The 25000-nt window shown below is 46.8% G+C and overlaps 2 protein-coding genes and 1 pseudogene across 2 annotated transcripts in view; 1 reads left to right on the top strand and 2 right to left on the bottom strand.

Moving 5' to 3' along the window:
* Positions 1–4858, bottom strand: part of LOC143492590 (protein phosphatase 1 regulatory subunit 12A) — a 23562-nt gene extending 18704 nt beyond the window's left edge. Inside the window, 1 exon segment of the mRNA XM_076990939.1 lies at positions 4472–4858. Within this exon segment, the coding sequence (XP_076847054.1) occupies positions 4472–4747 (276 nt within the window). The 5' untranslated portion in view covers positions 4748–4858.
* A 3623-nt stretch (positions 4859–8481) lies between these two features.
* Positions 8482–15405, bottom strand: pnpla2 (patatin-like phospholipase domain containing 2). Its single transcript, XM_076990967.1, is given in 10 exon segments — positions 8482–9537; positions 9539–9724; positions 9824–9946; positions 10210–10342; positions 10603–10773; positions 11198–11258; positions 11459–11671; positions 13222–13287; positions 14408–14640; positions 14873–15405. Coding segments are annotated over 10 exon segments (1512 nt in total). The 5' UTR covers positions 15060–15405; the 3' UTR covers positions 8482–9398.
* A 2624-nt stretch (positions 15406–18029) lies between these two features.
* Positions 18030–24616, top strand: LOC143492612 (p53-induced death domain-containing protein 1-like; annotated as a pseudogene).
* The last annotated feature ends 384 nt before the right edge of the window (positions 24617–25000 follow it).

Here is a 25000-nt window from a genome sequence, read left to right as displayed (position 1 = left end):
ACTCTACCACAAACATTTAGTATGAAATTACAAGTTCACAGCAATACCAGCAGCTTTAATGTAGGGTAGGTATGGACATCACATGGGTATATATCTCTACATTGGGTGAACCATATTGTTGATACGGCCATTTGAGGGTATATGTGCCCACACAGGGTGAACCATGCACGTGGAATGAATGTTTGAAGGTATATATGGGTTAAGCGTGTGCGTGGAATGAATGTTTGAAGGTATATATGGGTGAACCGTGTGTGTGGAATGAATGTTTGAAGGTATATATGGATGAACCGTGTGTGTGGAATGAATGTTTGAAGGTATATATGGATGAACCGTGTGTGTGGAATGAATGTTTGAAGGTATATATGGGTGAACCATGTGTGTGGAATGAATGTTTGAATGTATATATGGGTGAACCATGTGTGTGGCATGAATGAGTGTATATATGAGTGAACCGTGTGTGGTATGAATGTTTGAAGGTATATATATGGGTGAACAGTGTTTGTGGGGTGAATGGCGGTATATATGAATGAACCATGTTTGGTTTGAGGAATATTTATGGGTGAACCATGTAAGCAGTACTGCCGTCTGCATATGAATTTGCTTGCATTTTCTTAAGAAAATAATCTATGCCAGTAAAGCAACCATTTGAAAAAATCTGAACAAATTAAAGACAGGTAAAACATTCATTCATTTCTGTTTATTTCCATTCTGACTATTTACAGAGACAGTAACTCTGATCTATTTACTTCCACCATGACTCTCCACTAGTGAGGCGGCGGTGGTCAGTTATAACAGTACGTTGCAACATGAAGACTCATAGTGGAAGTAAACAGTTTGGAGGTACATTACTGTGGGTGTGTAGGGTAAACATCTAGATTGTGTAAATATGGTAAAGGTGATCTAGAGTCATTTCTCCTCTCCAAGAGGATGTCGTATGTGGGAATATTGGAGTTCTTTTTAAAAATTTGATATAAAAAGCAGTTAAATTAATTGTTTCAAACAGATTTTAGTTAGGAAGAAACATAATGTGTATGTGGAATAAACCTATGTATGTAACCAGTGGAGATGTCAATCTCTCTAACCAGCGGAGATGTCAATCTCTCTAACCAGCGGAGATGTCAATCTCTCTAACCAGCGGAGATGTCAATCTCTCTAACCAGCGGAGATGTTAATCCCTGTAACCAGTGGAGATGTTTATCCCTGTTACCAGTGGAGATTTTAATCCCTGTAACCATTGCTCACTTTTATAACCAGTGTACTAGGAGGTGCATGTTAATACTCTGAACTATAAAGACAACAAAGAATATTACACCAAGAACATCTAAAAGTATTGTTCTACTGACAAAAATAAACTTATGTTTTGGTAAATAAGAGAAAGTCAAGGAGCAGTGTGGACATTATGTTTACAATTTGCTGTGAGTTAGGGCTGCTTGCGTGGTAGTGTTTGAAGAGCTTTCTCTGGGGCGAACACATTCCTCCTTTCCAGTATGCTAATCCGATGGAGGCCAGTATAGCTATGGTTCCAGCTTCCTGAATGCCACTTCCCACTCTGTTCAGTAATAGAACAGAACAGTCTATATTACATTTCCCCCACACTTACCAACACACTTGGGAAGATAGAACATACTGAGAAGTTAAGAAAAATAAATGTCTCTTTACTTTCGGAGATTCCTGCTTTCACACCATGCTGTTTGTTAGACTCATGTACAGTTAGAATGTCTGTTCTAACTTCAGAGTATAAAAGTTCAGAGGACTACAAGGACCAACCACAAGAAGTGGCTACTGCTTACTGCCAACACTTTGTGTAAGTGAGGAGGTTCTATTCTAATGTGGTAATGCACACGATATGCCACCGTCTAAAATTCAAACGAGCAGCAACGCCTGCATCTCATCAATAAGCCGTATGCCCAACTGTATGCCCATATTTGGAGCAAAGTTACAGGAACCTTCACAGTAAAGGGCCTGGACATACGAGGACAGAGAAGACACGCGTCTCTGTATCTGTTCAACATAAGCTGCTCTGAAGGGAAAACAACTGCGCTCCCGTGAAACTATGTTAAAGACTCGCTTCGAAGACTTTCGCTTCTGTCTTCCAGTGAACTATGGAGTGGAGCAGAATCGTGCAAAATGACAACTCAGAGGGACACAATGGTAAAAGAACATACCAGAGCTCTTACTGTACTGTAGCCAGCAGGCCGCCCGTAAAGATATGGAGATGTGAGGGTGAGATGTGAGGGTGAGATGTGAGGGACATGGGAGATGAGTACCGTGTTCATGCCTGCCTCCGACTAGAAGTGTGTGTGTTCTTGTGTGTGTGTGTGTGTGTGTGTGTTGGAGAACAAGTGAAAGATCTGATAGGAATAGACAGTCCTTTCAGCAATGATATTCAGTTCTAAGACTGCTGGTTAATAATTCAAGTTTTTGCACCTCACAGCACAGCAATGACTCACTTTGCAAAAAAATAAATATATTATGTGAAATTCCAATAATTATGTAGACGTTATAAAACATACCAATCTTTCAAACTGCATGCAAGTGTGTCAGTGGTCTGGGCATATAGGGCTGGGCCATGAGGTCATGGTTCAACTCTGGCTGATGCCTTAGTGCCATTCTACCTTTGACCTACGCACTCGGCGTCTTGCCAACGTAGGAGCCTCATCTCCAAAGTCACACCACGAGACAGTGGTCTGGCTAAAGGGCAAAATGGAAACCCAATTTCAAACTGGACCAGCCTGGAGTCTCTGAGCCCGCTGAAGAAGGCGTCACAGCAGGCGAGCGCATCAGAGGCCATGTCATCAGAAGCCCACTACTGCCTGCCAGTGGACACAGCTCCTGTTTACATTAGCAAAAGAGCAGGAAGCAAACCATTTCTGAAACTCTATCCATAACTGAGGGGACACTGTGTGTGTGTGTGTGTGTGTGTGTGTGTGTGTGTGTGTGTGTTCATAGCATAAAAGAGAAAACTGTACACCTCTGTCAAGCTGTGACACTGATTCAGAACAGAACAGTTTTACCACAGACACACACACGCGACCACTTTGTAATGCACAGTTAATATTCAAACCTGGAGTTCTCTGTAGACAGTCTACTCTCACTAAACAGGGATGGTTACATATGATCAAATCTCCGTTGGAAAAGTAGCCTGTGGCGATGTTCACACCCATCTCTGTGGGAGCGAGAGTGAGGCGCCGTTTCACAGTTCATCCTGAACATCTCCTCCAGGACTCCAGCACCAGTCAGTCAGCCCGTGAACCCACAGGAGAGTCACAGCTGGAGTGCTTGGCCCTTTCAGTTATTCACACTGCCTTCAAGGCTCATGTTCTGCCTTGTGGCTGATGACACAAATGCCCTTTAAAAAATAAAACAAACAAAAACAACAATACCAGCCCTATGACCTTCACCACAATCTCGTCCTACTAACCGTCGCCACCGTCCATCCGAGACACTTAAAACCAGCGCTCCGTTCCAGGGATAAACAATTACTGTTAACACCACACTGTCTGTTAGCTCTTAATGTTTGCAGTGTTTATCCACATTACAAAGTTTCTTTTGGAGCTTTTCTTAGGCTTCTGTACTTCCTGGAAGCCAAAGCCTTTTATGGTGGGACGTGTGTCGTGTTTGTGGGTGTTGTCGGTAAAGGTATAGCGCGCTGAGGTAAAATAGGCTAAATCAGGTACATTATATTTAGTCTCATTTTTAACTTTGTGTGGTATCCGTTTCGTGCTAACTACAAATCAGCTGCGAGTACAAGTGGACATTTATAATAAAACCTTAATAAATACAACTGAACTAACGTCTGGGCTTCTATAACATGTAGGACTGCTGTTTGGTTTTGACGTTACGGCGGAGGTCTGCAGTCGCTCCGGGACTAGTCCCGAACCTGCCGTCGAAACCGCGACCGCTCGGAGAACAAAAAGAAGCCGTCGACTCGCAACCTCTGTGTGAAACTGTGGGGTTTAAGTCCGCTGACAACGACGAGCATTTAAGACTGCCCGGTTTTAAGCGCTCCCAGAGAAGAGAGAAACCTTGACACGGCCATTACAGCCAAGATGTCGAAAAAACAAAAAGGTCTGGGTTTATACACCCACAGCTTACGTGTTATATTACCTGACCCAAAAGTTTCACGTTGTTGACAACATACAACACACTATAATGTACTATATTGAAATAACGACCGAGCGCGGCGAGGGGACCCAGCCCACGTCGTGTGTCAGTAGGAATGTGAAGGACACAATTCGGAAACGCAGAATTCGGAACCGCGTCCCATTTTTCCGCTCCGTCAGTGTCCAGGGCGCAACATCAATGAACTTCAACAAGTGGTTTCTTCTTCCTCCCAGACAGGCTCACAGCTCCGACACAACTCGGAAAGTGGAGCCAAACTTTGAAACTTTTGCCGTGGGTGCAACAACCCGAGCCACGACAAAAAAAGTAATAATAAGGAGGAAATGAGTGAGTGAAGTAGTGGATGTACCTGATGAAGTGCCGTGAGTCCGTCTATATTTGCGTGGTTGATGTCAGCCCCCTGCCTCAGTAGCTCCGCCACCTCCTCCTGGTCCCCGGCGGAGCAGGCGGCCATAAACACTGCACCCTGGGCGAAGCGAACTTTAGCCCGGCGGCCGCCTCCTCCTGTAGACGGGCTCCTCACGTCTGCCCCGGTCAGGTCCGTTTCCGATCCCTGCCACCGTTGCAGTTGATCCTGTCGCCGCTGCTTCGCAGCTTCGGACCTGGAACGGTCAGTGGCCGCCATCTTCCTCGCTCTCTCCCGGCAAATTCAATTTATCAAGTGGGGGGAGAGGCGAGATGTGGAGAGGTCGGGAACTCAGACATCAAGGCCTGACAGTGAAGAGTCGCGCCCCCTCCCGGACACAGAGAGCCAGTGCACGGTGGATATAGGGTGTAGTTCCACACGTCAGCACACTTAACCAGAGAGCAGGACAATGACGCACAATTTCTACCCCTCCGGCAAGCGCTTGAGCGAAACGAGTATAACATATTCTATACCAGTATTTGTATTAATCAACAGCTGCTTACAGTATTTGACATTAACCTTACAGTAACCTTATTTACAAACTACATTTTAAGCCCAAACGGACTTACTCCTTCACTTAGTTTAGACAGAAGCGCCATATTCTAGACATTTTGTAAATTTGATTCTTCATAAAAACAATTGAATGATACAATTACAGTATACACTTTTATTATTAATCCATAACATACAGTTATACATTAGAGTCAAATGTACTTAAGATTAAAACGAGTGTCAACCATTTGACATAAAAAATCACACAAACAAACTTTGTGAAGCAGAAATATATATGTACATAGACAGTACCTGAAAACAGTATTGTATTGGACATTGCACTGAAGTTGCTTATGGTTGCGATCCAACAGTTAAAGGTAATAAAAAACCCATGATCCTATAAAACTATACCCTAGGGTACGCTATACCATGATCCCATAAAACAAAACCTCTACAGTATGCTACACCATGATCGTATAAAACAATACCCTAGGGCAGTGGTTCCCAAAGTGGGGGGCGCGCCCCCTAGGTGGGGCGCGGAGCTATTGCAGGGGGGGCGCGGAGCTTGAAAGTAAAACGTGCACATGTGTCAATATTAGGGATGCACCGATTCCGATATTAATATCTGAAAAAATTCTAGATCGGGTATCGGGGACAATGTGACCGATCCATAAAAACAGATCTATTCACTCTAATTCTATGCTTGTATTGCTTGCTTTTCGGAGTTAGTTCAACCCTAATACTCGCGCTGGTGGTATTCCACTTAGTCCGTTTATTTGCTGGTTGACCAAAATAAACCTGGGCTCCAGCAATACTTCACTGTTCATACATGAACTGGTGAGTTGTCCAAAGCTCATTTAATGCGTTACTTACAGAAATAAATTAAAGAGTAGTGGTCTGACTCGGTCTACGGCGGAAAGCTAAAAAAACAATATTCCATACGCACGCTCAACTCGCTCCCTTAAAGAGACAGTACACATATTTCTGGCCGTTACATGCTTTGTGCTCTGCGTGATGTCTGCGCTTGCAAACTAGCCGCATATGTATTGCTGTTTCTCTTATTTCATCTCCTTATTTATTTTAAATTACATTTAGAATTCTTGAACCATTTAAAATGTTTCTTGCAGTTAATTTTTTTCATGTTTGACCAAAGTTGTGAACCTATTGTTTTTGTAAGTTTTCAACACATCCCTAGTCAATATGGGGGGGGGGGTGTAGGGGGGGCGCAAAAATATTCTCATCTACTAAAGGGGGGCACGGCAGAAAAAGTTTGGGAACCACTGCCCTAGGGTATGCTATACTATGATCCTATAAAACTATACCCCCCCCCCCCCCCCCCCCCCCATTGACTAGGGGTGTGTTGAAAACTTAACAAACACAATAGGTTCACAACTTTGGTCAAACATGAAAAAAATAAACTGCAAGAAACCTTTTAAATGGTTCAAGAATTCTAAATATAATTTAAAATAAATAAGGAGATGAAATAAGAGAAACAGCAATACATATGCGGCTAGTTTGCAAGCGCAGACATCACGCAGAGCACAAAGCATGTAACGGCCAGAAATATGTGTACTGTCTCTTTAAGGGAGTGAGTTGAGCGCGCGTATGGAATATTGTTTTTTTAGCTTTCTGCCGTAGACCGAGTCAGACCACTGCTCTTTATTTTATTTCTGTAAGTAACGCATTAAATGAGCTTTGGACAACTCACCAGTTCATGTATAAACAGTGAAGTATTGCTGGAGCCCAGGTTTATTTTGGTCAACCAGCAAATAAACGGACTAAGTGGAATACCACCAGCGCGAGTATTAAGGTTGAACTAACTCCGAAAAGCAAGCAATACAAGCATAGAATTAGACTGAATAGATCTGTTTTTATGGATCGGTCACATTGTCCCCGATACCCGATCTAGAATTTTTTCAGATATTAATATCGGAATCGGTGCATCCCTAATATTGACACATGTGCACGTTTTACTTTCAAGCTCCGCGCCCCCCCTGCAATAGCTCCGCGCCCCACCTAGGGGGCGCGCCCCCCACTTTGGGAACCACTGTCCTAGGGTATGCTACACCATGATCCCATAAAACAAAACCCTACGGTATCCTACACCACGATCCTATAAAACTACATCCTAGGGTATGCTATACCATGATCATGATGTATTGGGATTTTAAGCGAGATGAAGAAAGTAGACAGAGGTACAAGATGATGTGTCGTAAGGCAAAGAGAGCAGTGGCAGAAGCTAAAGAGAAGGCATATAGCAAGCTGTATGAGAAGTTGGACACTAAGGGGAAAAGGATCTGTACAGATTGGCCAGACAGAGAAACCGTGATGGGCAGGATGTGCAGCAGGTTAGGATGATAAAGGATAAAGATGGAAATGTGTTGTCTGGTGAGGAGAGTGTCTTGGGAAGGTGGAAGGAGTATTTTGAGGAACTGATGAATCAAGAGAATGAAAGGGAAAGTAGGTTAGAAGAGGTAGAGGTTGTGAATCAGGAAGTGCCTCAGGTGAGCAAGGAGGAAGTAAGGGCTGCAATTCAGAGAATGAAGTGTGGTAAGGCAGTTGGACCGGATGATATTCCAGTGGAAGCATGGAAATGTTTGGGAGAGACAGCAGTGGAGTTTTTGACTGGGTTATTTAACAGAATCTTGGAAGGTCAGAAGATGCCTGAGGAGTGGAGACGAAGCATAATGGTGCCGATTTTCAAGAATAAGGGTGACGTTCAGAGCTGTAGTAATTACAGGGGAATAAAGTTGATCAGTCACCTGAAAATCTTGGAAAGAGTAGTGGAAGCTAGGCTTAGAGGAGAGGTAGAGGTCTCAGGGTATGCTATACCATGATCCTGTAAAACTATACTCTAGGGTAAGCTATACAATGATCCTGTAAAACTACACCCTATGGTATTTTATACTATGATCCTATAAAACTATATTCTAGGGTATGTTACACTATGATCCTGTAAAACAGAGCTATACCCCCCATAGTTTCTTCATCTTCCTGCAGTACTCAACAGTTCACATGGGCTTTCTCTGGCAAATACCTTTGTGGTTCACATTGTTTACATATTATCACTGCTGTTGTTCTTCTCAAATAAGCAACATTGGAAGGGTTTAAAGGGCCTTAAACATGTTTAAGCCATATTCTGCTGTCATTGACTTGAACAAATATTAGAGGAAGAGAAGAGAGGAGCAGTGGTGGGTGATCCTAAAGCCCTTTATGTGGATGTCTTTGACCTGCAGACCTTCACACTGCTCAGACGTTCTTATTGCACTATTAACACCAAAGAGCACAACACAACCTAGGGTTAGTGTACACACTCCTGTTTAGTGTACACACTCATGCTTAGTGTACACACTACTGATTAGTGTACACACTCCTCCTTCCGATCCTTCCGATCTTCTCCTTGAACGCAGCCCGGTGGTCCAGGTGGATGGGACAGGGAGACAGGGAGACACCCCCCCCCCCCCCAACACTGTCCTTTACTCCAGTAATAGAGGGCGTAGGAAAATAGGTCTCAAGATCTTGTGAGGATGAACATTTCCTTAAATGCACCTTCAGACTTTTCACAATTAACAGCTGAGCCTGCAGCCCCACAAGGTGAAGCAGCCACACCTGGATGTCAGACTGTCTCCAGAAGAGCTGGAGAAGACCGGGATGCATCTGCTGTGCTGTAGTTTCTCGTTTCGTCAGCACGGCGAGCAGTGCGATGCTCCACTGCTCCGTGAAGCAACCGCATCACTGGGAGTAATGAAACAAACATTAACCTTGAAGTGGAGAGCATGAAGACTAGTGGAGAGCTAAAGACTGCACAGACATTACCAGGGTGATATACCCCAGGGTGACATACCCCAGGGTGATATACCCCAGGGTGATATACCCCAGGGTGACATACCCCAGGGTGATATACCCCAGGGTGACATACCCCAGGGTGATATACCCCAGGGTGACATACCCCAGGGTGACATACCCCAGGGTGACATACCCCAGGGTGATATACCCCAGGGTGATATACCCCAGGGTGATATACTCCAGGGTGATTTACCCCAGGGTGATATACCCCAGGGTGATATACTCCAGGGTGATTTACCCCAGGGGTGCTTAGTTACACAGAAAGGTCTCGAGTCCATCCACACGATCACACAATTGTCTTATTACCTCCAGTTCAGCCTAACGAGACAATAAATAATCAGTTTATCCATACTTTTTGTTTCGTTAAACATTTGTTAGTTGTTATTGACATCTGTCGTTGCAGCAGTAGGAGATCTGATGTAGAATTCTGAGCACACGGTTCGTCCAGGATGCCTGTGGGTTCAGTGTCATCACATGACCACGCAGCAGACAGACGTTTCATAACTTCAGCAGTGCGCTGTGGGGTGTGGCGCTACTCTGGCGGGTGTGTCCTGTGGAGCGAGGCAGGAACGGAGTTTCCCACGGGGCGCATGGTCAGCCCTTCGTCCACCTCCTCTTGGACGTCTGGAGGCGGGGGGGGCGAAGAGGGAGGCGCGCGGCTCAACGCAGCGGGAGCCACGTACGTCCAGATTAACACAGAAGAGGCCCGTCAGCACCTGCCGCTGGTACTGGTCCAGTCTCTGGATGGCATCCAGCATGGACGAGCTGCCCCCTCTCACCCAGCCTGGCATCAAGCTGGCAGCGCTGAAGGCAGCTGGCACAGACTGAGTGTGCCTCAGTGGCAGCTGGTATGGGAATCTGAGAGGAGGCAGACGTGTGTTTTATTACGTGTAGATATGTTTGGAGCTTGTGGATGTTTTTGGAGGTTTGGTGCATCTATGTTTGTTTTGTTTTTACCTTGTGGACACGCGCTGGGACACACTCCTACCAGCATGGTGCAGAACAAACTTCAGCATCTTCACCGTCTGCTCCCTAATCCAGCCCACATCCTCCGGAACATCAGGCAGCCACTCCAACAGCCTGAAAGAGAGAGAGAGAGAGAGGAGAGAGAGAGAGAGAGAGAGAGAGATAGAGAGGGAGAGATAGAGAAAGAGAAAGAGGAAAGAGATGACAGAGAGAGAGAGAGAGATAGAGAGGGAGAGATAGAGAAAGAGAGAGAGAGAGTGAGGGAGAGAGAGACTCATTACCCAAAGATAACACACCATTATCAATCTTCAAGATAACATTTTCTTTACAGATGTCAGGTAAGCGAGTTGCTGTGTGTTGGAGCAGGCGGACGTCACCTAATACTCTGTGATAAAGCCGACTCCAGAGGCAGGGTGTAGGGCAGCAGGATGGCTGACAGCATCCTCACAGGGAGCAAGTTGCTCACAGACCTGAAGCGGCTCCGTCTGTCTCTGCAGGCCTCCACCAGGGCTGCTCACAGAGTACAAATACACTTGATAGGAACTGAGCACTAAAACAATCTGGCTACCACTGACAGGGTCCTAAGCTTCGGACCTAATGTACTAGAATAAAAATGAAAGCTGACCATCTGTAGTAGTATAGAGATAACAAAGTCCTTCTGGGAGTCTCTCATGACAGGAGTGCCTACTAAATGCTGTAAAACACAGCATACTATAAAATTTTATCTGCCTGAATTCTTTATTTTATCTCTGTTATTCTGCCTGTAATACCTCGATGTAGCCGAGGGGGTAAGTGCGGTAAGATGTTGTCCTCTGTGCTTGAATGAGCATCAGGCACCACCATCTCCTCTCGAAACCTTTCCTCACCGTCCTCATTTGCAAGGTTTTGCTCTTCAACACTGAAATGCAACGGGCGGTGTGGCCGCCTGAACTGCATCAGGCCTAAAGAAACACACACACACACACACACACACACACACACACACACACACACACACACACACACACACAGAGAGTAATGATTGTCAAATCATTTATTCTCCTCATGGTGACACTAATGGTGACCACTAGATGGCAGTGTTACACTTAGGAACAACTCCTAGACCACAATCACAGCAGCAGTCTGGCACTGCAGTAACCTTACTCTGTGAAATGGACTATTAGTGCCTTCCATACCACAGAACAAGATTATTACAGCAGCTATTGCAAATAACCTGATTTCCTACATGCTTCTGTTTCAAATACAGTAAGTAATGATCATTCGTTAATCTCTCTCTCTCTCTCTCTCTCTCTCTCTCTCTCTCTCTCTCTCTCTCTCTCTCTCTCTCTCTCCCTCTCTCTCTCTCTCACTCACTCACTCTCTCACCATTTTTCTTTAGGAATCTAAATGCATCTTTGTATCCCTGTTCACACATTGTCTTCAACACCTGTTAAAGGAAACCACAGAAAATGAACAAAGAGTAGACACAGGGACACATTTTATCTTGAGCATCCCTGGGTGTGCAATGGAGCATTTGTGTTGAAGTGTGATCTGATTGTATCAATGTGTGTGTGTGTGTGTGTGTGTGTGTGTGTGTGTGTGTGTGTGTGTGTGTGTGTGTGTGTGTGTGTGTGTGCCAGCTTTTACCAGTGCGTCAGGAGGGAAGAGGGCTCTGGTCACTCGGTACAGGTTGGAGAGCGTGAACTGTATGGAGGTGTTGGTGAATCTGAGCTCATGCAGGTTGGTGGAGCTGACATCTCGAGGGCAGATGTCACTCTCACCGGAGAACGGAGAAACCGTGATGGTGTTCTTCAGCTCATACTGAGGCAAATTATCACTGATTCCTCCATCCACGTACCGCTACAGAGAGAACAAGAGGAGGAGATCCAGGTCAAAAGGTCGTTACCAAAAGATATTGGTGATCTTACTTCTGGTGATGCAAACATTTGGAGAGTTAAATTAAGATGTGGGAGTGTTTATGATTCTGGTAATATGATTATCCATTACTGGGTACCATGGGAACAGAACAAAGAACATCATCCTTACCCTGTGACTCTTGTCATAGTTGGCAGTACACACACACACACAAACACACACACACATATACTTCTTTAGCACAGAATGCACACACTGAAAAGAACACATGTACACACATTCACACACTCACACTGACCCTGGAGTACTGATCTGGCATTGTTCTGTCAAATGCCTGCCAACACACACACACACACACACGGACGCATACACACACGCAGTGATTCATTGAGTGTCACACATGGTAGAGGGAAGGCATATTTATGCCCAAGAGGCCTTGCCAAGACACATGGCATACACTGCTGGTGTAGAGAGAGCTGAATGTTAAAGCCTGAAGACCTGACCTGAGAACAATCTATAACTCATAAGGGACTATATTCACATAATGCACAGAGAAGTATTTCTATATAAAACTTTGTTTTTAACCAACCAAATGGCATTTAGATTAGTCATTTCTATTTTCAGCATATATCATTGCAAAACCAAAATCTGTATCCTCCCTGAAATGTAATCCTGTCAACACCCAGTGACTCATCTGGGATGCATATGGACTCACGCGTTTTATCTTATCATTGTGGGTGTTTTGTGTCCAAGGTCCATTTAAGACAAGTTCAAGTTTGCTCTCTTCAACGTCTTAGATTCAAGAGTGTTGCTCTGCTACCTGCTAAAGAGTGTAATCATCATAAACAAAGGTACGGGCAGGAAGACCTCGGACAGGAAGGGGGCCACTCCGAACGTCCAATAAAAAAAACAAACAGTTCATGGAAAAGCCAGTAAAAGGGAGCAAAGGGCGCGGAAATCTCAGAGCCTCCCAACACTGGTCCTGTCAACAAACACCACCCAGTCTCCCCCTACACACTCACACACCACCCAGTCTCCCCCTACACACTCACACACCACCCAGCCTTCCTTTACACACTTACACACCAGAACTAGAGGGGGGGTGCTTCATCGGGGCATGGGTGTGGTCTTCAACAGATCCCATGTGAGTTTCAATACGTGTGCCTAATAATAAGTAGAGGTGTCAATTCCAGGTTCATAGATTAAAAGTCCTCACCAGGATTTTGCTCAGGCTTCCTGGATTGTGTTGATTCCACTCATTTTACCTGGATTGCTAATTAGAAAATCTAGCAAGCTTGAGCAAAATCCTGGTGAGGACTTTTAATCTATGAACCTGGAATTGACACCTCTAATAATAAGCACACTCAGTTCATATAGTTTTCCTCATTGACAACAGTTTTGCAACTGCAATAGGATTCTATACACACACAATAACAGGGTCAGAGAGCATTTCCTTCTCAGATATAGCACTCCGACACGTGCCAACTGTGACTTCATCTGGTGAGATGATGATGAAGGATGCATATTGCACTCACCACTCCCTGGAAGGTTGGAGGTATAAGGCCAGAGTACACTGGGATGAAAGTACTGCAAACACACGCCTGGAAAAACACACACCAGAAATGCTTAAGAATTCCATTTGTTTGTTTGTAAGAAATTTCATTTACAGTTTGCTTAGCCTTCAGTCTATTTTGGACCATTCTAATCTACAAACAGTATAACAAAACAGCACTGATCATGAGTATATGACTGTATACTTATGGTGTAGTGGCGATTTCTGTCTAACGCCAATGAGGATTGTGGTAAGTTGTTCCCGACACGCAGTCAAGTAAGCACTCACAGACAGAGAAATAAAAATAGATAAATTTAATTCCTCAATCCGGTTTTCTTTTTACAAAACGTCAGCATGACATATATATGACATGCTCTGGGTGGCCCTGAGCCTGTGTCTGAGGACAGGTGCAGAGAGGCAGAGAGGAGGGAGGACTATGACTGCTGAGATATATTTAATGGCAGTGTTAGCTGAGTATTAATATTGGCACAAACTATCTGCAAACAGTGAGGGAAGTAGTACTAAGTACTAAGGAACAGCCTGCTGGCACCTCAAGTATTTATCTTCATCAGCCTTCAGCTGACGACTTAGTTCTGCAGAGGTGAGGGAAGAGAAAGCTTCCTGTTCTTATTTCCCCTGTGATGACCCTCTTGTGGAATTGTCCCGCTGTACAACTACCACGCAGAGTCTCTTTCAGTAAACCTGCAGACGATGCGTTTAACTGCTTGTAAAGTCACGACATAAAAGACATTTAGTTACATCGTCAATACGAGTGAGGCAGCTCCATCTGCCAGACATAACCAAGGTGACCGCTGCTGGAGTGTGTGGATGGAGTTTTCTTTCTTTACACTTTAACCTTTGCATCACAGTGCCAATAATCTTTGATCTGGCTGATCTCAGATCAGAGACACACCAATATATTTTTTCCCTAAACATTCCAAATGATCAGTTGATCTGGGGTCTGCAATTGTGCTGTAGCACTATGGGTTGTCTTGAGTTTATACTGGTTTATTTGCTCCGGTCAGTGAAGTTTCCCTCATATTTATCTCTTCATCTATAACTGATAGTACATAAATAAGTGTGTGTGTGTGTGTGTGTGTGTGTGTGTGTGTGTGTGTGTGTGTGTGTGTGTGTGTGTGTGTGTGTGTGTGTGTGTATCTCCATCTCACCTGCACCACATCCTCGTTGCAGGTGAAGTGTGACGCCAGAACGTTCTCTCCGTCAGTGACGCGCGTGAGGGAGATGCCCAGCCTGCCCGTGGCTTTGCTGTAGGCGTCAGGGGGCAGCATGCGCTTCAGCAGGGCCCTCATGATTTTCACCACGTTAAAAGAGGGATGCATCGGCCCCAGAAATCGCTTTCGCGCTTCTTTTGCCACGTCAATAATGTGGGCGCCCGTCGCTCCTGCAAGCGGGTCGTCAAAGGAAAAGGCGCAATGACAATCCAAAAACAGCCGCGCGTGCTTATGATGCGATGGTAACAACTGCATCAAGCTGCATCAAGCACAATCAGAACAAGCAAGTTGGCTTTGCTACATTAATTTCTACACGCCATCAGTTCTGCTTTTCTGCTGGATCTTGCATCATACTGAAAAACTAAAGGTATTTGTTGTTAACAGGATGAGAGGACTCTTTACCCATGCAGGTGCCGCTGACCAGCGCGGATGCAGTAAGCGCCCCTGCAGATGCCCCGTAGACGTGCTGCGCGTTTTCCACCAGAAACGGTGCGTGTTCCTGCAAACAGCTGGCCACTCCGACATGATAGATACCAAGAAACCCACAACCGGCGAACGATATATTCCACGGCGAGTCTAGGGGAAACATCCTGCATCCCAGGGATTCTTCTCGATGAATTTATGCAAGTGTTGAGATAGAATACGAAACAAAAACTCTCAACTGTAAAAGACATGAAGACACCATGTTCTCACTGAAGATAAAGTTGACTACATGATCTAGTCAGGTACCGTCGCTGTTGTGTTCACGTAATATCCAGCGACCCTCGTGTAACTTTGTTACACAACACCTCTTCAGTTAAACTAAAAATATCTAAAAGGTCTTGTCAGAAAGTACTATCCTTCAGAAGTTCAGTTCAGTTATATCGCACGGCCGCTGAACAGGATATTAAACAAGTTTGCGAAACCTTCAGAGGGCTGGTCCTAGTCGGGACACCCTCATAACTGTCAAAGTGGATGTTTAAGGAGGGGCGTGTAGATATATACGTGTTAAGAATGCCATATGGTCCAATCACAGGTCAGGATTCCCGAACCTCCCGGGCCTTGGGTCTAAGAACTTCCAGGAACGAGGCAGTACCGCGCGCGCTACGGGGGGGGGGGGGGGGGGGGGGGGATCCGCCCCCTTGTGTGCGCCTACTTTAAAATAACAAAATAACATTCTGTACTATTGTGTGTGTGTGTGTGTGTGTGTGTGTGTGTGTGTGTGCCATATTTGTCAGTTGTGATTTTCACCCCAATCGAAATTTGTCCTCCGCATTTACCCATCTGTGCAGTTAAAACACACACACACACACACACACACACACACACACACACACACACACACACACACACACACACACAAAATTATGTCAGCCCACGTGCGTCTTTGTTAGCAATGCGGGAGCTGTATACAGTAGCAGCTGACTATTAATAACTATATACTAAAGCAAAAAACATTAATAGATTAATGATTTTTTTTTGCATGCTTTCCACCCCAGTGTTTCTCTCTTTGTCTTTATAAGACAGGTTTAGAGAACCGAATATTCTAACGCGTGTTCTGTATCTTGTAGAATTATTACAACAGACAACCAAAAAAATGCTCATAATTATCTGAAACAGAATGAGTGAAATTTCATAGCACAAACGTGTCTACAGAAACCCTCACGTCCTCCCTCATACAGAAGTTGCATTATTTGACTGCATTTCTACATCTGCGCTCCTCTATCTATCCAATGCAACAACAGTACTGAGTGTTCCAGTATAGTTGAAGAATTTCTTAGAATGTGGTAGGAGTGAAGTTGCTGTGACAATATTACATTATCCTTTGGCCTCTTTCGACAGCTCTGTGCCAGATTAAATAAAGTACATTTGTGGGGTCAATCACAGGGTAATATTAGGAAAAGGCTATTTCAATACTGACCGATAATATTGGAGTTTTAAATAAAACCGATCTCTCGTATACTGAATAAGCAGTTATGACCTGTGGAACTCCTCGTGTAAGATTATTAGTTCTTGAGGGCCATGTTCTATATCAGCCACACCCAGTTTATAATGATTTTATTTTTTTGCACAAAAATAAAATTCTTTGAGTTCTTAGGGGATGATATGCTCCACTGCTTCTGGACTTCTCTTGGGAATCAAGGCGTGATGGCAGGAAGATGTTTTATTAGTCTCACAGAGTCCCAAAATACTGCAGCCAAGAACAAACAACGTTACAACATGTCCGGGCAAGCAAAAAATAATAACCAATACAGCTTCAGCAATCTAGAAATAAAAGCCATGATAATCCTGACACTATACTTGGCGCATTTGGGCAGAAAAGTCATTTTCAGACACTAAATTAAGACACTAATTTGTAGTACATTACATGTCATTAATTTATATTTTACTGTATAAATAGTGCAGTTTTTCTGTTGATAGTTAGGAGTAGTTCTGATCCAGTAGTTCTGATTCAGTGGATCTGATTCACTAGATCGGATTCGGTGGTTCTGATTCACTAGATCGGATTCGGTGGTTCTGATTCACTGGTTCTGATTCACTAGTTCTGATTCATTGGTTTTGATTCAGTGGTTCTGAGTCACTAGTTCTGATTCACTGGTTCTGATTCACTAGTTCTGATTCATTGGTTCTGATTCAGTGGTTCTGATTCACTAGTTCTGATTCACTGGTTCTGATTGGGTGGTTCTGATTTATTAGTTGTGATTCGGTGGTTCTGATTCACTGGTTCTGATTGGGTGGTTCTGATTCACTGGTTCTGGGTATCTCTTTTAGCGGGTGTCTCTTTAAGCGGCTGTCCCGCCTCATTTCGAAAAGCTCCGCGCGGTTCATGCGACTGAAATGTGGGGAAAGTGAATTGACAAGGAAGTAGTTGACCAGCTATCGTGCGACCTGCTATATCAACGTACTTACGTGTAACCTGCTCATTTTATAAGAAGTTTATTACCTTTTTCAGACGAATAAGATCAAAATGTTCACGGTTAACATTATGACACCGCGTGACAGCTAGTTACGTACTAACTACACAGCTGTGTTAACTGTTCCAGCTAGCGGATACTGCTAATGTTAACGGCAGCTAGCTAATATATGCACTTATAGCTCAGGTGGGTAACCAGCTCAAGATATACTTCAGGTACCGAACCATCTAGCCGCACGGACTAGTTAGTCAGTCCACCGTGTAAAACGTAGTTGAAAAAACACCGAATTGCAAATGACACCAAGTTATGTTATTTGCAGTCGGTAACTGGAAACCTTATGCCCAGTTTCCTGTAAATAGTGTAATAAGAGTTCATGTAAGAGGACGTCCGAAAAAAACACATCTGTTATCATCTGGGCCGACATTGATTTCCACTATCGCTTCTCTGTGTTTTCAATTTACACCTCGGGCTTGAAGAATGACTGTGGTGTCCTGCTCCACGCCTGGACCTGCCCGGGCCTGGCCACCTCCACATGGGGCACATTGGTGATGCAGCTGGGTCTCAGCTATGGAGGAGACCAGGAGTCCCATCTGTGTAGTGACACTCCCGTCCCTTCCTCTCTCTTCTGCCATCCAGCGGAGGATTGAGAGTGAAAGAGGAGAGGAATGGAGAGCGAGGAGAAGAATGACGGAGTGAACGGGATGGACAGGTGGCAACCAGCAACACAGGCTGTGGAAAGGAGGAGTGAAGACCTGAGGACAAAGGACACGGACGTCTCCGCATCAGATGTGGATAGGAGACCGAGTTTAAATACAATTCAAATTACAGACGGAGCAGACAAATGTAAAACTACAGACGCGGGGGATGAGCTGGACAACGAACGTGAGGTCCTGGAGTCAAAACGGAGAGCTGCCCGAACGCCCGTGGAGATGAGGGGTTCATCTGGACACGGAGAAGACCTCCTTCTCGACCTCCTCGCTCTCCTGCGACCGTACAGACGCCCTGTCCAGTGCCTCCTCGTGCGTCTCCCCTTCTGCTCCCCTCTCCTCCTCCACCTCCTCCCCGCAGCTCTCTCCCACCCCCCCTCTCCCCCCCTCCGTGGAGCTGGACGCGGGTGCCGGTGGGCGGGGAGGCTGGCGTTGGACGTGTATCGGGGCGGGGCAGGCGTCATGGCCGCCCTGTGGGACAGGGTACCGGAGCGCATGCGGCTGCTGCAGTACGTCCGGCTGGGCTCGGAGGACCAGGACGCCGTACGGGCAGCTCTGGGGGTTCTGCCCCATCTCACACAGCTGCGCTCCTTAGCCATTCGAGGTACACACACGTCCATATGAGCACACACTCATTTCCTCAGTTTGGTCACAGTGTCTTTTTCTAGTGTTATTTTCTAAGGAATTTCCTATTTGTAGAACTCACGTTGGTTTTTATTGACTTTAATACCGTTTGTATGTGTCTGCGCACGTGTGTTTTAAACTCAGTTTAACCCCGCTGTCCTGCGTGGTTCACCGTGCTCTAGCAGACCCGGTCCAGCTCATCGGTCCATTACCCAGCCTTTTGTTTACTGGATCAGGTGTGCTGAACCGGGAAAGTAGAGAAATCTACCCAGGGCAAGTGGTCCAGGAGCACGATTAAACCCCCTTGGGCTAAATCTTTGGTTGCTGTCATGTTGCCCAGGGAGTTTGTACTCAGAAATAGCACGAGGGAGAAGTGTAAATATTCAACCTGTAAATTAAATGTTTCCAAGGTAACCATATGCTAGAAGCCACACTGAAGCACATTTCTGTGTTTTTCCTGTCACGACCCTTGCATGGTCACCTAGGTCACCGCTTCTACGATGTTCAGGGGGACCCCCTCCCGGGCCTGCTGACCTCCCTCCCTCCCTCCATCTCCTCACTCTCCCTCCTCGTTCACCTGGACCTCTCCTTCAATCGCCTCTCCTCCCTCCCGCCCTGCCTCCTCTCCCTCCCTCTCCTCTCCGAGCTCCTCCTCTGTCACAACCGGCTGCGGGAGCTGCCGGGGGAGCTGGGGGGCCTGGCGGCCCTGCGACGCCTCAGTCTGCTGGGGAACAGGCTGGAGGCTCTGCCCCCCGGCGTGGGGCTGCTGCTGGGGTTGCAGGAACTGGACGTGTCCTTCAACCGGCTGGAGAGGCTGCCTGAAGATATGGGCAGGCTGCAGAGCCTGCACACACTGGAGATCTCCAACAACAAGCTGAGAGACCTGCCAGAAAGCCTGGGTGAGGGAGACGATGGAAACACACGCACACACATGCACACGCACACACTCAGAAAGGTAGACACCATACAGGAGCGCAGAGACCTGACATTTATGGTGTTGAGCACAAATCATATCTGGATGGAAGTCGCTGTGTAAAGTCCTGGTGTCGTTATAGTTTTATGGTGTGATGATAAGAGTCATTCTTGTTTCCTTCTCTCTCTCGTCTAATTCCGTGGTGTCCTGCTAGGTTCCCTTCACTCTCTGAGGGTTCTGGCGGTTCACAGTAACGAGCTGCGGACTGTTCCGGAGTGCGTGAGGTCCCTCCCACGGCTCAGCAGGCTGGACGTGCGGAACAACCCGCTGGGACGTCCCCCGACCCCCTCCCCCCCCACCCCCCCGCACCAGCAGGTTGGGCCTGTACTTAATCGCATGACCCTGCCACCTGTCACATGCCTTCCGAAATCCGTCTCTATCGTTAATCCGATGAATTAAACGATGGAATGCAGTAAGGAAATAAAGGATTGACCCTGAGGTCTTGTGTCCCTCACAGCTCGAGACGAGACTCCCATCCCTGAGCTTCATCTAGCGTTCAACCAGCACAGGTAAATCTAGCACAGGTTCAACCTGGGGGGTGACTCTAGACTCTCTCCGCCATTTGACAGTTCATGTTGTGCTGTAACAGTTTTCTCAGTGTCTCCTGCTGGATGCTACGTGTACCTCCTGGAGGGGCGGAGCTGCTGTTTCCACGGGGATGTATCGATGGGGTTATACACTTCAAGTGGGCAGAAAGAAAACCAGATAAGAAGTGGGTGTGGCTTGAGGAGCATGACTTCCTACTCGGTCGTCCTTTGGAGCTCCTCCCACATGGTGCTGCATTTGAGGAAGGTGAGAGGGAAGGTGTGAAGACACAGGGCTGTTCGGTGCTGTTCGGTGCTGTTCTTCTGCGGTCTCGGGACGTGCTTGTGCTGATCCACCATTTTGTCCTCTGTCTCCCTCTTTGTGAAAGCCTGTAGAAGTGTGTGTCCCCTACCACAGGACACGTAAGGGGGAGGTGGTGGTGCGTAAGTTTGATGGTAGGTCCTGGAGCACACTACCCACCCTGACCAGAAGAGGGAGCGAGAGGACACAGTTATAAACCACGGGGCAGGCCTGCACGGGTGATTCACCATTATCCCACTCTCAACTAAATATCATGGCCAGTCTGGCAGTGCAGATGTTACTGATAAGGTGTGTGTGTGTGTGTGTGTGTGTGTATGGTGTGTGTGTAGTGTGTGTGTGTGTGTGTGGTGTGTGTGTGCGCGCGCAGCTGGCCTGCTGCACTGTGAGCCAGTTCTCTTGGTTTGTTGTGGTTTCTCGTCCTGTCCGAGACAGTTGCGTGGTGTCACCAGCGGGGGCACTGTTGGTGTCTCGGTGTGACCCCGGGATCAAGCTCACCTTTCCCCCGGACTGCACCACGCAGACTCGCACCGTCACACTGCAGGTGTGTGCATCACACGAGTGCACATTTAAGATCTCCCAGGATTACTGGGTGTCTGTCGTCTTGTGTAATCTGTTTGTGGAGAAGGTGGTGCTGATCCTAGTTTAGCACTCATTAGACATTTATAAGGAGGTTCCGTCCCACTCATAGTATCTGTGAGTCTTACAAACACACAGCCAGTTTTTCACCATCGCTGCTGCTGTCTGAGTAACCAGTTTCTTTTGATGACTGTTTTTACTATAAATCATATGAATGGCCTTGTGTGGTCATGTAGATGTTTAGAGGAAGTTCTGCACATGGAACAGAACACCTGCAATTTATGTTGACTAAATGACTAAGCTGTGCCTTTTCATATGAAATATAAGTTCACTATTCACTATTATTGAATAGAAACAGCCACTTATATTTTGAGCACTGACAGGATACCTTAGTGCCTGAGTTTGTGTATCTTTAATCCATCCAGTCATGCATACTGTGCTACTGAGCAGACAAGTTGCAGTAATACATTCTGTGCTGCTGTTGTTTCCAGGTCCTGCAGGTGTGCGCTGTCTGAGGTGCAGGATCTGACTGGAGACCCTCAGGCCAGCGCCAGTCCCCTCCTCTGCCTCTCCCAAATTCCCAACATCCACTTCCTGCAGCCATCAGAGTGCAGGTCCCCCTGCCAGCTGGACTCACTGGTAATGTGGAGCTTTTTCTGTCCTACTCTACTCTCTCTGTCCTGACCTCTACTACAGGGTCAGCATTAAGAGGACAGTGCATGTGACTATGTGTGTGTGTGTGTGTGTGTGTGTGTGTGTATGTGTGTGTATGTGTGTGTTTGTGTGTGTGTGTGTGTGTGTGTATGTGTGTGTTTGTGTGTGTGTGTGTCGTGTGTGTGTGTGTGTGTGTGTGTGTTGAAGGCCACACTCTAGATGTGTCTCGGCTGTACGTGCTGCACGGTGACCCTGTGGCTCACACCTGGACTGATATTACTGCTCAAGCTTCACTCTACATCACACAGCTCTACGCTGTCTTTTCTGTTAACACACTTTTCATGGTGAGTCAGGAATACTGTGTGTGTGTATGTGTGTGTGTGTCTGTGTGTGTGTGTGCGTGGTAGTGTGCGAGTGTGTGTGTATGTGTGTGTGAAACACTCCTTTATTACACACACACTGTCCAGCTGGTCAGTGTGTGCTTTTTGCCATGCACAGTTTGTGTTCCTGGTCCAAGTCAGCAGTTCTGTGTGGCCCATGATGGCTGAAGGGGAAGAGTGTTGCTGAGTGGAGAGCATTGTGGGTAATGGCATTTTAAAACGTGCGAGTGCGTGTGTGTGTGTGTGTGTGTGTGTGTGTGTGTGTGTGTGTGTGTGTGTGCGCCGTGCGCGTGCGAGTGTGTGTGGTGTGCTTGTGTGCATGTTGCGTGCGTGCGCGTGCGTGCGTGTGCGTGCGTGCGTCGTGCGTGCGTGCGTGCGAGTGCGTGCGCGTTGCGTGCGCGTGCGTGTGTGTGCTGGTGCGTGTGCGTGCGTGTGTGTGCGTGCGTGCGTGTGTGTGTGTGTGTGTGCGTGTGTGCATGTGCGTGCGTGTGCGTGCGCGTGCGTGCGTGGTGCGTGCGTGCGTGTGCGTGCGTGCGTTGCGGTGCGTGAGGGCGTGTGTGTGCGTGCTGTGTGCGTGCGTGTGTGTGCGTGTGTGTGTGTGTGTGTGTGCGTGTGTGTGTGCGTGTGTGTGTGAGTGTGTGTGTAGGTACTGGCTGTGGTACACCACACAGAGCTGCATTAGTGGAGTGGTCAGGAAGGTGTACCACAGGCTGAAAGCAGTTCAGAGTTCAGTTCTGGTGCTGCAGAGAAAGTCAGACCTCACACAAGTACTGCTGCAGTGCCTGCCTTCAGACAAGGTGAGTGTGTGTGTGTGTGTGTGTGTGTGTGTGTGTGTGTGTTTGTATGCATGTATACATGTGTGAACAAAAGGGGTGCAGTGCAAACGGTCGTTGGACTGGTAGAGGCCCCTCCTGCATGGTGGCTGTGATAGCCAGGGTGGTTAGGGTTAAGGTAATAAATGATAACCTGGGGTTAGGGTCATAGAGATAACCTGGTGTTAGGGGTTAGGGTTATAGGTCTAACCCTAGCCTTAGAGTACTTTCCTGTACAAGCACTTTCATTATCACACACACACACACACGCATGCGCACACCATGAGACATGCTAAACAGTCCTGTTAGCAACCTAGTTACTGTGTTGCACATTTGTTTTGTTTGTTTATTTAGTTTTATGTAAAAACCATGTAACAGAAGATGTTCCATGAAAGATTTTTGTGCAGTACCTGTGATGAAAGCGTACTGAATAGCGTGTCATAGCTCCACAAACACGAACAACATCTGCGATTCCCTTTGGCCTGAACTGGACAAGTCACTGGAACTTTCTGGAAGAAAGTGTCGTGAAACGCTTCTGAATGCGCCAGTCACGTTTGCACCCTCGTCTGGGAATCCAGAGTCAGGAATGTAATGTTCCTCGGAGCTGAAGGCCCGCTGGTCCAGCACCCTGCAGGTGTTTTTTATATTTATCGCCTGATCGTCTTTCAGCGGCATCTGCTGGAGCCTGAAGTTACTACCACATTGAACATGCAAGGTGACGACGTGTTGTTTATCCAGGAAGCTTATTTCACAAATATCAAATGTGGAGTCTTGACCTCAGTGTAAGCCTGGGGATGCAGGTGAAGACGTTGTTCATCAGCATGCCAGTATTAAAGGCTGTGTGTTCAGATGAGAAGGTTGAGAAAGGTGTGAGTGTGTGTGTGTGTGTGTGTGTGTGTGTGTGTGTGTGTGTGTGTGTGTGTGTGTGTGTGTGTGTGTGTGTGTGTGTGTGTGGGGTGGGGGGAGGGCAAGCACATTGTTGTATGTACATTCTTGTGATATCTTCTGTAGTTGCTATTTGTGTGTGTGTGTGTGTGTGTGTTTGTGTGTAGGTTGACGGCAGGTTGACCTCTCTATCAGAGAACTATGATGGTCCTCAGCCATCGGATGTGTGTAGTATGCTGGAAGGAGAGCAGTTCTTTGCTGGTTTTGAGCGAGGCATCGACGTCAGCGCAGGTGTGGCCCCACACACACACACACACACACACACACACACACACACACCCACACACACACACACACACACACACACACACACACACACACCACCCACACACACACACACACACACACACACACACACACACACACACCCACACACCACACACACACACACACACACACACACGTCCTGCCTGTTAGCAGTCTGATTGATTCTCTCCCCATAATCTGGAACTGCTGCGGTTCAACGTAGTTGGACAGGAGACGTCTAATTCCATTTGATGTTTTATAGCATGTAAACTGATCACGTCACGTATGGCGTCGCGAGCACGTTAACGACGCGTGTGAAGGCGTCACGTGTGCAGACGCAGCAGCTGAGCAGTATGTCCCCCCCCGTTTCAGACCGGCCGGACTGCAGGGAGGGCAGGCTGGCCTTCACCTTTTACTCCCACCTGAAGAACATCAAGGAGGTGCACGTGTGTCCCGCGCTGCTGCAGGAGGGCCCGGTCCGCGGCCAGTGTCAGAACCGCACACACTCCTCCCTCACTCCCCAACCACAGTGGAAAAACCAGCATCACGGGTTGTTCTGTATTTCTGTCTGTCATCAGCATGTCCTGAAGTCCAGAGCTGGCCTGTGGCGATAGATTTGTAGTTCTGCAGATGGTATTACAGTTAAATGCGTTTCAGACACATGGACTTGAGAATTATACCCATCTAGATATGTAGACCCAGAGAGTGTCAGGAGTGTGAATGTAGTCCTATTTTCCTTCTGACAGACCAGACCGCCTTTGTTTCCTTCAGAAACCTGCTGGTTTTTCTTTCCTTCTCGTGTTTTTTGGGAATTGTGGGCCGTGGGCACTGGAGGTGTTGCTCACGTGTCTGTGTGTGACCTGGTTCCCAGGT

The sequence above is a fragment of the Brachyhypopomus gauderio genome, unplaced genomic scaffold, assembly GCF_052324685.1.
Source record: "Brachyhypopomus gauderio isolate BG-103 unplaced genomic scaffold, BGAUD_0.2 sc79, whole genome shotgun sequence".
In the NCBI taxonomy this organism is placed as follows: domain Eukaryota; kingdom Metazoa; phylum Chordata; class Actinopteri; order Gymnotiformes; family Hypopomidae; genus Brachyhypopomus; species Brachyhypopomus gauderio.
Note: the sequence above shows the minus strand (reverse complement) of the source record. Positions and strands in the feature narration are given on the sequence as shown.